The sequence below is a fragment of the Ailuropoda melanoleuca genome, chromosome 13 (assembly GCF_002007445.2).
Source record: "Ailuropoda melanoleuca isolate Jingjing chromosome 13, ASM200744v2, whole genome shotgun sequence".
Taxonomy (NCBI): domain Eukaryota; kingdom Metazoa; phylum Chordata; class Mammalia; order Carnivora; family Ursidae; genus Ailuropoda; species Ailuropoda melanoleuca.
This window is the reverse complement of record NC_048230.1, coordinates 1,732,306-1,746,015: the sequence shown is the minus strand read 5'-3', so window position 1 is coordinate 1,746,015 and position 13,710 is coordinate 1,732,306. Positions and strand designations below refer to the sequence as shown.

Genomic DNA, 13,710 nt, shown 5'->3' with positions numbered 1-13,710 from the left:
TTCCATGTACCATTTATTGCATTTAGTCTGCTATTGACTCTTTTCCTTGTTTTCTATAAAAATGTTCTGTGTGTTCTTGCTGCTAGTGACACCTGTTCACTGTATTTGTTTGGTGTTTTTGTTGTTACTCAGGCTGATAGATTTGATGGTTCTAGACAACCCGTGATGGCTATCAAAGGAGCCAGAGTTTCTGATTTTGGTGGACGGAGCCTCTCTGTACTATCTTCAAGCACGGTCATTGTGAATCCTGACATCCCAGAGGCCTATAAGCTTCGTGGATGGTAGGTTTTATGGGGCTAAACAAAGGGGTTATTTGAGCCTGGACTTTGAGTGAGGAGAGCGAGCTCTTTTGGCTCTTATGATCAGTATGTGAACTGTCTGCAGAGCAGAGGGCTTTGTTACTGAATGGATCAGTTCCTATATTTCTTGGAAGCATTATGCCTTCTGAGAGGATGGCTTTAAAGCCCTTAAACTGACAAACCTGTAATCCCATGACAAACCCAGAGATTCCGAGGAGGCAGGCAGAATGGAAGAGCTGCTGCTGATCTCGATCCTGCCAAAATAAGGGGAGCCCAGGCTCTCACGACTGTGTGCTGAAGGACTGTGAGCTGGAGGCAACTTTGTTTCCTAGGTTTAAAGCTGTGGGCTTCTGTGGGGTGGGGGAAGAGTGTGCGTCCTTGTTGTGTCCAGTTGTAGGTGCTGATCACATCTTCTAGTGTGTGTTCACTGGACTCTGATAAAGTGTGCTGGGAACAATGGGCTTTTGTTGGCATTCTGTTGTTATTCCCCAAGCACTCAGGGGCTGAGGAGAGCCTATTAAAATCTCCTCACTATATCTAGCTTTGTAGGGTGTTAAAACTCTGCCTTTAAGGAGCACTTCAAACTGAAACACGGTATGCAAGAAGTGATGTGGTCCGGGAAAACACTTTAAGTAGCTCAAGCTTTAATAATTTCTGTAGCTGTAGTCCCGGGGGAGTTGTGTCAGTTTCCACCTATGTCCTAGGGTTTTAGTACTTAAAGAATTAGCTCCTATGACATACTTTTCACTTTTATTTTGAGTGTAATGTGAACCACTAGTAGCACTAGTATTTGAGTAATTTCATGAAACAGCTACGAGAGTTCATGTCACTCAAGCCAGCCTCCTGAGTATCCACACGCATCTCTGTGTAAAAGTCCTGGTAGCTGGCATTGCCTTAGTTAGGGCCTCTTTGTAGTCTGACCAGAAATAACCACAGCTTGGGTGTGTCCTTATGCTTGATTTTCTTTCGGGCTCTAGAGCTCAACCCCAGGTTAATTGCATGCCCACATTAAGGTCTTCATATTTTACTTGTCAATAACAGTGATCCTGGTCAACATAAAAAGACATGGCTGTCTCCAGAATAAAATAACTTGGCATTGATCAAAGAGAAGTTCAATGCACACACCCCACCTCGGCAAGGATTGGAGATGTTAGATCTTGGTTATAACAAGGTGGGATTTTTTTGTTGTAAGAAGGGCTACCTCTGTCCTTCCTCTTTTGATTCCTGATGAGCTATCTTTGGTGGCAAATGTCTCCTTGGAGTTTTTGAAACCATAAATTGGTGTAGCTAGTAGTGGTGAAACAGATTTATGGACCTTGCTGTGCTTCTGTGATGGATTTAGCCACTTACCTGACAGAATGTGAAGGCAATTGTCTGCAGCTTAGGGCAGCACCCATTCTGTTAGATGGTCTCTTTTTAAAAAGCCTGTTCTATATGTGGTTAGCTTTTAGTTATCCTCCTTTTAGATGACACTGGCATGTTTTAATCTCATACTGACTCTTCCCTGCCACAAGTATGTTTCTGAGCCACTTTCCTTCATACCAGCTGATACGTGATCAAGAAGTATAATCAGTTTTAATAATATAGCATAAATTAATGTTAATTTTTATATTGGCATAGGTAAAATCTCACTAAGAAGTTAATCTACAAGAAAATAGATAATATCTTCTGTTAAATTACTTTGGGTTATATAATCCTTTAAACTCTATATCAGGCTTATAAAAAAAATTTTTTATGATTTTATTTGAGAGAGAGCACAAGCTGGGGGAGGGGCAAAGGGAGAGGGACAAGCAGACTCCCTGCTGAACGTGGAGCCCAAGGCAGGGCTCACTCCCAGGACCCTGAGGTTATGACCTGAGCCGAAGTCAGACGCTTAGAAGTCAGACACTTAAACCAACTGAGCCACCCAGGTGCCCCAGGCTTATAAGATCTTTTACCCTGGGAACATTTTTTTGCCACCATTATGTGGGGACTGTCACTTTCTATGCTGGTATATTTCAGTAATGATAAAAATGCAGCTGTTGATTGAGAATGAGCGTCAGTCAGTAGCCTAAAGTACTATGTACCAGATGCTAATTTAAGAAAAGGTGGTTGTATTTTGGCACTGTCTTTCTTGACCACTGGGGGGCATCAAAGCAATTGAGATGAAAAGAGGTCATTCCCTTCCTGCAGTTGGTTTCAGGTACAAGGAGGAAGATACTAATTTCAGGCCACATGACCATGACCTATGAAAGTTGGACGAGTAGGGCGTTGGGGGTGTGGATAGCCTGTATCTGGCATCTAGAAACAAGTAGCATATTCAATAATTATATAAAGTGCCTGTTGTTCTTTGGTTTTTTTTTTCAGGTTTGACTCGGAAGGACAAGCCTTAGATGGTGTTTCCATCTCTGATCTAAAGAGTGGAGGAACGGGAGGGAGCAACACCAACTGGAAAACTTTATATGAGGTTAAATCCGAGAACTTGGGCCATGGTGACAAGGTATCCCACATTCCTAACTTTCTTCACAAAAGCACATAAAGTGTGCAAAAGGATGAGTTTTCAAACCTGATTTCTCGTCCTAGCTATCAGACATCCATTCAGAGCTATGGTTCTTAACTGGAGCTCTGACCAGAGCATGGCGTGACGGTTGAGAAGCACTGCCAGAGTGAGGGGGCTGTGCCTGCATGTTGTATCTCTCACATATCTTGAGGCCAAAAAAATGTTAAGAGTTCTGACTTAGAGAGTTGTTTAATTCTTAGAGGGATCTCAATGAAGCGGTAATGATTTCGGGTCTGTATTTATTTTTGCTAATTGTTCCTGCAAATCGAAATGCCCACATACCAAGAAGATGCGTTTTGAGTTTAGAGCCAACACTGAGCATTAGTGAGGCTCCATGTCAGACATCAGGCAGTTCACATGGGCCTTCGCTGGCTGCACGACTCTAACCTCTCATGGGCCGAGTGTTTGCCACTATTCTCTGGCAGGAATTGGCTCTCGTATTTGACTTTAGTTGCAGCTTCCTTTCAATGTTTGTATGTAATGACGCTCTTGCTGTCTTGATCTAAACCTGTGTTCTGCCAGCAGTTCAATATTTAAGTCATTTATTTCTCCTTTATGCTCCCCAAAACATAATTCCTACTTTTCTTATTTTCATATTATATAATATAGTTTTTATTCCTTACTGTCTCATTTCACCATACTCCCTTATCCATCATTGTCATCAACGGCACCTTGTGATGCTGTCATACAGCATCTTGAGAATTAAACATTAGACAGATCTATGTTGTCCTGTCAGGGGAACAGCTAGTCTTCAGGTTCTTTTGACACCCAGTTTCCTTCTTAGATCTAAGAAATCAGGCCTGCGAGGCGCTAGGGTGGCTCAGTCGGTTAAGCATCTGCCTTCGGCTCAGGTCTTGATCATGGGGTCCTGGGATCAAGCCCGGCATTGGGCTCCCTGCTCGGTGGGGAGCCTGCTTCTCCCTCTCCCTCTGCGGCTCTCCCTGCTGTGCTGTTTCTCTCTCAAATAAATAAAATCAGAAAGGAAGGAAGGAAAGAAAGAAAGAGGGAGGGAAAGAGAGAGAAAGAAAAGAAAAAAGAAAAGAAAGAGAAATCAGGCCTGGGGGCACCTGGCTGGCTCAGTTGAAAGAGTGTGTGATTCTTGGATCTCAGGGTTGTGATGATTTCGAGCCACCCTCATTGGTTGTAGAGATTACTTAAAAATAAGTAAATAAATGTTTAAAAAAAAAAAGAAAAGAAAAGAAAGCAGGCCTGGAGAGCACCTGTTTGCATCCAAACTTTAAAGTCATGCATTGAGTCTGGATCTTACCTGGAAATACAGAAAAACTCAATAGGCATTCTCCTAGGAGACTTTCTCCTAGGGTGTAATCTCTATATACCCACTATGGGGCTCAAACACACAACCCCAAGATCAAGAGTCGCATGCTCTCCTGACTGAGCCGGCCAGGCGCCCTGAGCCTTACTTTCTTAGAGCCTTTTTTGGTCTGAGACATTGGGAAGCCCCAGAGGTTGCTGACCTGGCTCTAACTTTGGAGTACACCCAGAGGGAGCCGTTCACCCCCCAAAATTATTCACTCTGTATCCTCTCTGTGAGAGTTAAAAAGCAAAACAAATAGGGTCAATGGAAAGCCAGAGCACATGACTTAGTCCTTGCTACATTGACTTCTCCGTGATCTCCCCGAGTCACCTCAGACCAGGGTTGGCACACAGCTGCATGTGTGCGTGCGCACGTCGTGTGGGGCTGCTCCCGCACCGCAGCCGCAGAGAGAGCAGCTGCGACAGAGCCGGTGACTGGATGGCTCCAAAGCCTAAAATATGTCCTGTCTGACTTTCTACAAAGTTTGCCACCGTGGCCTAGAGAAGGATGAAGGTGAATGTAGGCCCCGGAAATCACTGCTGCTGTTTTTCCTGCGGGAGGATGGTTGGACGTAGCTACACTAGGTTCGCCTGCATTCCCCTGTATTTCCTCCATCTGTTACCTTTGGAGAGTCAGAGGAACAGGAGGAACGAATGTGTTCTAGGTCTCATGTCATTCTTTCCTCCCGAAGGCCGACTATTTTAGCTCTGTGGCGACAGTAGTCTATCTTCGCAAAGAGAACTGTATGTATCAGGCCTGCCCAACTCAGGACTGCAATAAGAAAGTGATTGATCAACAGAATGGATTATACCGCTGTGAGAAGTGCGACAGTGAATTTCCCAACTTCAAGTACCGCATGATCCTGTCAGTAAGTAGAATGGGTAGATGGGAAGTACTGTGGTGCTCGAGTCCCTACCAAATGCTAGGCCCTGTAGAGACAACAGCAAAAATAAGATTGCTTGGGGTAGGAAGCCTCCAGATGCGTGAGTGCTAAAGGGTTTCTTATTGTTCTATAAGAACGGCAAGTAAGGGGCCTTTCGCTCAACTGAATAATAGTCTGTTCTCCTACTAAAAGCTTTTTTTCATACCAGAAAGTTGCATTTAGATACCCAGCTGATTTCGGTTGCTGTGTGTGTAGTACAATTGCAGAATTGGTGACACTCTCCTGCTAACTGTTCTGAAGATAAATTAATTTGAATTGGCATTTCTGGAGAGCAGTAATTATACTTATACCGCCAATGCCTATATTTAGTAATTTTTCTTGTAGATAATCTGTTCCTCTTAGCCTTCATAGAGCTGACTTCTCAGGAATGTGACTGCATGCTGATGTGGGAGTGTGGCTTTTTTGCATTGTAAGAATTGTTTCTGTTTTAAAAACCTTTAAAAAAAATTATAATACTAAATGATAATAACGGTATAAGAAAATAGGTGTTCTTGCATTTTTCTAGAAGGTGATTTGGCAGTAATATATCAGGAGCCTTAAAAATGTTTATATTTTCTGGCACATTAAACACTTGGAGGGAATTTCGTCTAAGAAATCATCAGAGATGTTACAGCTGTGTAAATTATTTGTTACTGTGGTATTTTGAAAACTTCGATACAACTTAAACTTCCTTAATGTTATATTGGTTATATGTAAGTAATGAATCATGGAACTTTACATCAAAAACTAGGGATGTACTGTATGGTGACTAACAATTTAATAAAAATATATTATTAAAAAATATTATATTGGTTAATTCCTTTATTATATATCTGTAGTGTGCAATACCATGAAGGCATCAGAATTTGCCAATTATTTGACAGTTTTCTACAGTTAAAATACTTGAAAATGACATATGTTCAGGTTTATTAATTAAAATGGCAAATTTTAAATGGTATGTTTGATATAGTCTTGAAGTATGTATACACATAGAAAACAGACTGAGAGGACGAATACCACAGTGTTGATTGAGGTTATTTCTGGTTGATTTCTAGTTTCTTCTGCATTTTCCTTTTTTTTTTTTTTTCTTGTAATAGGAAATTTAAAAAAAAAATCTTTTTAGATTAAAAAAGAAAGGATTTTACTTATCCTTTCTATATTCTAATTGCTGCATACAGTGGTAGTTCAGCAGGAAAGTTCTACATTTAAGCTCGGTATTTTTACAGAAAATAAACATGAACCTAACTTCATCGAACTAGGATGGAGAAAATTGTTTTAGATTGTTTATCAGCCTTTCTGGGAAACTCGTAAATAGGAATCCCAGCACACTGGTTTCACGACATGGTGTCTCCATTGTCACCCTCCTCAGCCCTGTTGAGCGGTGCTCTTTGCCTCTAGGGATAGCATGAGGTAAACAAACTGTAGGTGTGAACCCTAGTGTATGATATATTTTCTCATATATGTGAGTGTTTTTATCTTCTCTTGTCCCCTATTTTTTCATCATAACTTTTGATATTAAACCTCCATGTATATGCTAAGCAAATATGTAGAATCATCAAATTGATACCTTAAAAAAAAAAAAAACCCTTTGCTTTCTTGTTTGTACTAAGACTTTTACTTTAGCAACTGGATTCTATGTGATCCACTTTCTTCCCTGACTCTCCTCTGTTTAATTTTACTGTGGTCTAATTGGAGGCATTTGATCACTTATTTCTGTTGCTAGTGGCGGCTGGATGAAGGGTGTTAAGCTCAGGCTTCTAAATAGTCCGGGAGGTTCAGCAGTGACTGGAACTAGTCTTACAGAACTAGTGACTTAAAGATGTACAGTTTAAAATGCAGAGGACCTGCCCTTACTCTTTGGAGGCTCATTCAAAACCTGGAGTCCAAAGGGCTTTGCAGCTAGAGGGGAACCTAGTTTGGTGTACCTGGGTTGTGTGTTTGAAGGAGAGTTTAGTTGGGTTGTTATCTCCAGTGAAGTCTGAAATCACATATCCACAGCATATTGTGTTCCTGCTGTGATCCGGACTTACATTTTAAACTTCTTTCTCCCATAGTTTTCACATTCTTTTGAAAGAATATAGCATATATAGTGGTATTATTTTAATTATTTTAATGAATGGAAAAAGTTAATCCTCCAGTCTCCTGAGTGTGTCTTTCTTTTATTATTTCTTGGCTAAATTAATATTAATATATGTTTTTTAGGTAAATATTGCTGATTTTCAGGAGAATCAGTGGGTCACTTGTTTCCAAGAGTCTGCAGAGGCCATCATTGGACAAAGCACTTCTTATCTTGGGGAGCTAAAGGACAAGGTTGGCCTCATCTTCTATTATTGCTGTAACACTTGCCAGTAACCCCCTTTTTTTGCCCTTCAATTTTTTTTTTTTTTATTTCTTTTGGATGTTGTGTATAGTTTCTCAGTCTGACGATTATTTAAGAGCTCATCTGATTCTGTCGAACTTTGTGCACCTTGGGTATGCTAACAATGAGTAATCAAGTAATGTATAAAAAAGTGCTTTATGGGCTCCTGGCTGGCTCAGTCGGTAGAGCACACAACGCTTGATCTCAGGGTTGAATTTAAGCTCCACGTCAGGTGTGGAGACTACTTTAAAAAAAAAAAAAAAGTGCTTTAAAAACAGTACTTAATTTTTTTTTTAAGATTTTATTTATTTATTTATTTGACAGAGAGAGAGCAAGAGAGGGAACAGAAGCAGAGGGAGGGGGAGAGGGAGAAGCAGGCTTCCCACTGAGCAGGGAGCCTGATGTGGGCTCAATCCCAGCATCCTTGGATCACGCCCTGAGCCAAAGGCAGACGCTTAACAACTGAGCCACCCAAGCGCCCCTAAAAACAGCACTGTAGAAGTATAAACCACTTATTTCTCCTATTCCTGTTAGCACACTAAAGTTGTGTGCCTATAATCACTTGAGATCTAGAAGGTATCTTCTCAAGTAATCTGAAGTACAGATGTACTCTTTTAACATAATAAACCTTCCTGAAAAGTTGAGTCAAATCCTGGTTTAAATCCACATATAAGGTACTTGCTACTCTAGGTCTTGAGATGCAGTTCTTAGGAAGTAACTTTCTTTCGTAAGATAACTTTATCCATTTCATTTTTATAAATATGTATTTTTATATATTAGGTTTATTTAATGTAGGGAATAGATTACTAATTATGCTAAATGTAGGCAAGAATCTCAGATAAAATGTGTAAAGATGGGGACGCCTGGGTGGCTCAGTTGGTTAAGCGTCTGCCTTTGGCTCAGGTCATGGTCTCAGGGTCCTGGGATCAAGTCCCGCATCAGGCTCCCTGATCAGTGGAGAGTCTGCTTCTCCCTCTCCCTCTGCCCTCTCCCCACTCATGCTCTGTCTCTCAAATAAATTTAAAAAATCGTTAAAAATGTGTAAAGTTGGGGCTCCCGGGTGGCTCAGTCGTTAAACGTCTACCTTCAGCTCAGGGCATGATCCTGGCATTCTGGGATCGAGCCCCACATCAGGCTCCTCCGCTGGGAGCCTGCTTCTTCCTCTCCCACTCCCCCTGCTCATGTTCCCTCTCTCGCTGGCTGTCTCTCTCTCTGTCTAATGAATAAATAAAATCTTAAAAAAAAAAAATGTGTGAAGATGACCAATGAAAGCTGTGTTTTCTGGGCCACACAAGTTAGCATCTATCTATAGATTTTTTCCTCCAAATTGGTTAGAAAACTTATAAATAAACCACTATGGGGAAAAAAAACACACACATACACCACTAAGAAAAAAAGATTTGTCGTTTGTTTGGTGTGTTTTTCTTATTCTTTCCTGCCTTCATTGTGTCCATTCAACTCCCCTGCCTCCCCTGACACACATCTTTTAAAAATTGCTTGTGAGATCTCTGAAAATAACGCCAACAAGCCCTTTTGTAGAAATAACTGGAATTGACTTTAAAGTATGATGGTATCTTTCATCTGTTTTGCCTGGTTCTTTATTTTCATATCAGATTTTAAGGCTCGAGGCAGCTTTTCAGGGTTTTTTTATGAGCTTATTACATTTGACTGTTTTTACTGCTGGTGAATAAGGATGTATAGAAACTCTTCCCTCAGGAACCATGAAATATTCTTGGAGTACACACTCCATGCTTTCTCAAATCTTGAAGAATAGTGGCAGTTGGTATACTTTTCTTAAGGTTTAACGCATTGTTTTATTTACATATCTGAAAGCCCAGAGGACTTTGTGTGTATATGTGAAGTAACTTTTACACAGGAGTTCTGTGTAGCAAAGCCATTTTCATGTTCCATGTGGCTTGAAAAGATAATATTGACTGATATGAACTGTTAATTTTATATAAAGTTACCGCAAATTTATTTTATGCGTATTTATATAAAATGCTTTCTCTGATTCCTTTCTGTTACCGTACTTTTTTTTTTTTTTAATAAAACTGAATTAGTGGGGCACCTGGCTGGCTCAGTCAGTTGAACGTGTGACTTCGTTATCAGGGTCATGTGTTCGAGCCCCACGTTGGGTGTAGAGATTACTTTTTTTAAAAAAGGTAAAAAAAGCTTACGTGGTGTTTGAGGGACAAGAGAAAGAGGGAGAGAACTGTGTTTTTCAGACTTTCCCTCATCTTCACCCACTTCACATGTCTTCACTTGCTCACAAATCACTATAAATGCAGAGACTAAAACAGTATGACAACTTGAACTTTTTTTAAGATTTTATTTTTATTTTTTTAAGGGTTTTTTTGGTTTTTTCTTTAAAGATTTTGTTTATTTGTCAGAGAGAGTGAGAGCACAAGCAGGGGCAGCGGCAGGTCCCTGCTGAGCAAGGAGCTTGATGCGGGGCTCGATCCCAGGACCCTGAGATCATGACCTGAGCTGAAGGCAGACGCTTAACCAACTGAGCCACCCAGGCGTCCCTTTAAGATTTTATTTTTAAGTAAATCTCTGCATCCAACGTGGAACTCGAACTCACAACCCTGAGATTCCATCACAAACTTTTGAAGTTTAGAAATGTGTTTTCTGGGGCGCCTGGGTGGCACAGTCGTTAAGCGTCTGCCTTCGGCTCAGGGCGTGATCCCAGCGTTCTGGGATCCTCTGCTGGGAGCCTGCTTCTTCCTCTCCCACTCCCCCTGCTTGTGTTCCCTCTCTTGCTGGCTGTCTCTCTCTGTCAAATAAATAAATAAAATCTTATTTTATTTAGGTAGAGTATTTTAGTTTTTTAATAAAATTCTACCTAAACAGTTTTATGTAATGAAATGTCACCTGTAGATTAGTTATTCCTAAGTAATTTAAACCACTGGGGGTAATATATTTTTGAAAGAGGTTTTTATCAAAAGTCTTCAAAAATCTTTTTTCTAAAGATTTTATTTTGGGGGCGCCTGGGTGGCTCAGTCAGTTAAGCGTCTGCCTTTGGCTCAGGTCATGATCCCAGGGTTCTGGGATCAAGCCCTACATCGGGCTCCCTGTTCAGTGGGAAGCCTGCTTCTCCCTCTGCCTCTGCTGCTCTCCCTGCTTGTGTTCCCTCTCTCACTCTCTCTCTGTCAACAAATAATAATAATAATAATAAATAAAAATAAATAAAGATTTTTATTTTTAAGTAATTCCTACACCCAACGTGGGGCTCAAACCTATAACCCCAAGATCCAGAGTCACATGCTCTTCTGACTGAGCCAGCCAGGAGCCCCTTCAAAAGTCTTGATGGATATTTTCAAATGGTCTGGTAGCTTCCATGCCTAAAGTTTTACGTTTGTTTTTGCAGAATGAGCAAGCATTTGAGGAAATTTTCCAGAATGCCAACTTCCGATCTTTCACATTCAGGATCAGGGTGAAACTAGAGACCTACAATGTAAGTGGAGTCACCTGGGGTGCAGAAGGGTTAGCAGTGGGAAGCTGCTCTCTGTCACCCACAGCAACAGTACAGTGGCAGCTGTCACTTAATTGCATACTGTGTGACAGACCCTGGGCTAAGCACCCTACACTTATTACTCATTGAATCTTCCCAGCACCGAGGAAGGGAACTTAGAGTGCTTGAGTGTTCTGTCTAGTGTCGAGCACCTAGGGGGAAATGCTGTGCGGTCTCTTCAGTTACAACCTGCGGTGTTCTGTTGGTGTGCTGACGAAGAATATGGTAAGGTGTTCAGTGGACTCACTTCCATGAGGTTTAGGCCCTAAGGTTGGCATATGAAACAAAGGCCGCACATAGTGAACATTACCTTGAAAATTCCTTTAAGTTGCCTATAACATTGTAGAATTGGATAGTCCTACTGTAACAGCAGTGATTGAGCACTTACTGTCTGCCAGTTACTCTGCTACACCCTTGACTTTTCATCTAGTATCTCACTTGATCCTGGCAGTAACCCAGATGTAGGAACTACTATTACCTCATTTTACCACTGAAAAAGTGGAGGCATGCAGAGAATAAGTAATTTGCATAGGTCGCATGCCAGCGAATGGCAGAACCTAAGATTCCGGCCCCCAGCTTCAGAGCTTTGCTCTTCACCATTCTTATAAAGAGGATGATGTCGTCATTACGGAGCGCATGCACACAAAAATGCATGAGTCCCTGAACCAGACCGTGTGCCCTTTCTCGGCATCACGTCATCCTGCCTCTAAAGGCACTGTTGAGTCCTGATGAACGAGCGAGGAGGGAGAGTTCTCTCGCTTGTTTCAGGGTTTCCTCACTCTGTTTTATTATCACACCCTCACCCTAGCCACTGTAAGTAGGGGTGTTTGTTTCTGTAAGCCCTGAATGAGGTGGGGAGTCAAATGTCTGTGATAGGGTGTCAGTGAGGTGGGCCCGGACACGATTGGAAGGGTCGCGCGGTGCTCTTATGGTGCGGACAGGGAAGGTGAGTCGCAGAGCTTAGGTGGCCCCAGACCAGCTCTTCCTCCTCTGCCAAGGGCGCTTTTGCTCTCGCACGGCTCAGAACCAGCTGTGTGGCTTCAGGCAAGTCCCTTCTCTGGGCTCCTGTGTCCCCCTCTGCAGAGAAAATAAATTGACCTACATCAGCCCGCTAAGGTCCATCCCATTTGGAATCTAGGTTTCAGAGAGCTTGGGAGCACAAGGGAAGGATGAAGGGGGCTTCTGTCCACCCTCCCAGCTCCAGAAGTTCCAAACATGGCTCTCACGGGTGATTTTTTTCTGTATTGGAATGACTGAACACTAAGGCCAGCATGCCTTTGTGTTTTCTCCCGCTGAGATCATTGAAACCTCTGAAGCAAAGGGAGTTATCACCACTGCTCCATGCCACAGGCTTTCCGCCACTCACAGACCGCTTTTCTCTTCTCAAAGGATGAGTCTCGAATTAAGGCCACTGTGATGGACGTGAAGCCCGTGGACTACAGAGAATATGGCAGAAGGCTGATCATGAACATCAGGAGAAACGCGCTAATGTGAGAAGAGCAGGGCTGAAGGGCTGATTGGGCAGTTTGCAAAAGCAGAGCTGAGATGAAACTGATCCCCCCCCCGCCCCGCCCTGTGTGACATTTCCACATTAGCTCCTGTGTGCCGAGGGCCTCTCTGCGGTGGACGAAGCGCTTTCCTCCCTTAGGGCGCGTCTTGGAGCCCATCGGTGTCCGCTGATAGGCAAAGGGAAATGTGCTCCGACGGCTGTGGTGTAAACTGTGTCCGTCCTAGTGGGTCAGCTGGCGGGTAGTGTAGTGCCAGTCACTCCTTCTGTCTTCAGGCTTTTGTCAGTTTTATTAAGATTTCATTGTCTTCAGGCAGGAATTATGTCACAAGTAGTAATTGACCCTAACTTTGCAGACGTGAAATAAATTATGTAACTAGGGTTTCCGCCTCTCCTGTGGTGACACCTTTTCGACTGGGGTTCCCTCTCAGGAGGGGGAGCTGAAAAGTGTTCGTGCGGAACCTGTACTTTAGTGAGTGTGTCTTTCTGGAATTCAAAGGCTCTCTCTTTCTAGAGGTGCCATGTAGTTGTTAATGCTTGGAATGGCAATGGGGTAGAATTATTAATCAAAGACATATCTTTTATATCTGAAGAATATCCCTCCTTCAGGGTTTAATAGACTGAGTCAGATGGTCTGATATTAATCAAAATTGTCTCTTCTGAGGAAGGCTGATAAGCATGGACTTGCTGTCCCCCAGGGACATCCAAGCAACTACAAAGCATTGCTTTAGTTTTCACTTCAATCAATGTTGCGTTTTGGCTGGTGAATGCACACTTTTCTACCTGTACATATTTCTTGCACTTGTATGTTTCATTTCTTGATTAAAGCTATGTTAAATAGAAGGGATTTTGAAGGAAGAAGCCCTTTGTTTCCCCTGCTTTGTTTTAATAAACAGAATATTCTCTGCGTGTGAATCCTACTTTCTTTGAATGTAAAGGTTCTTGTAACTGGAAAGCAATTAATTAGCCTTCATAATAAATGTTCACTTGGGGGAGATGTTAACTCATTACAGACTCAAAGATTAGTCCAAGGCATAGAGATCATTCATCCTAATGTTTGCAACCCTAAAATGCATCTTTTAGAAGAATGAAAACACTAAAGACAAAAAGCCGTTGTGCTCAAGAATGCTGATGATCTGGCACTTTGGGATTTTATTGATGTTTACACAGCAGTCTAACACCAACCAGGCTTTGAAATGTGTACAGACAGTGAGCTAGTAAGAAAACAGTAATTATGCTACTGGGCTTTTCAGTC

The 13,710-nt window shown here is 42.1% G+C and overlaps 1 protein-coding gene across 2 annotated transcripts in view; it reads left to right on the top strand.

The window, feature by feature from the left end:
- RPA1 (replication protein A1) overlaps nucleotides 1–13,370 on the top strand; it is a 66,298-nt gene extending 52,928 nt beyond the window's left edge. For both annotated transcript variants that reach the window (XM_034640353.1, XM_002918029.4), the window contains 6 exons: nucleotides 133–281; nucleotides 2,646–2,778; nucleotides 4,845–5,021; nucleotides 7,278–7,385; nucleotides 10,805–10,891; nucleotides 12,338–13,370. In XM_034640353.1, the coding sequence (XP_034496244.1) occupies nucleotides 133–281; nucleotides 2,646–2,778; nucleotides 4,845–5,021; nucleotides 7,278–7,385; nucleotides 10,805–10,891; nucleotides 12,338–12,442 (759 nt within the window). In that variant the 3' untranslated portion in view covers nucleotides 12,443–13,370. The remainder of the gene's footprint in view (nucleotides 1–132; nucleotides 282–2,645; nucleotides 2,779–4,844; nucleotides 5,022–7,277; nucleotides 7,386–10,804; nucleotides 10,892–12,337) is intronic.
- Nucleotides 13,371–13,710: the final 340 nt, after the last annotated feature.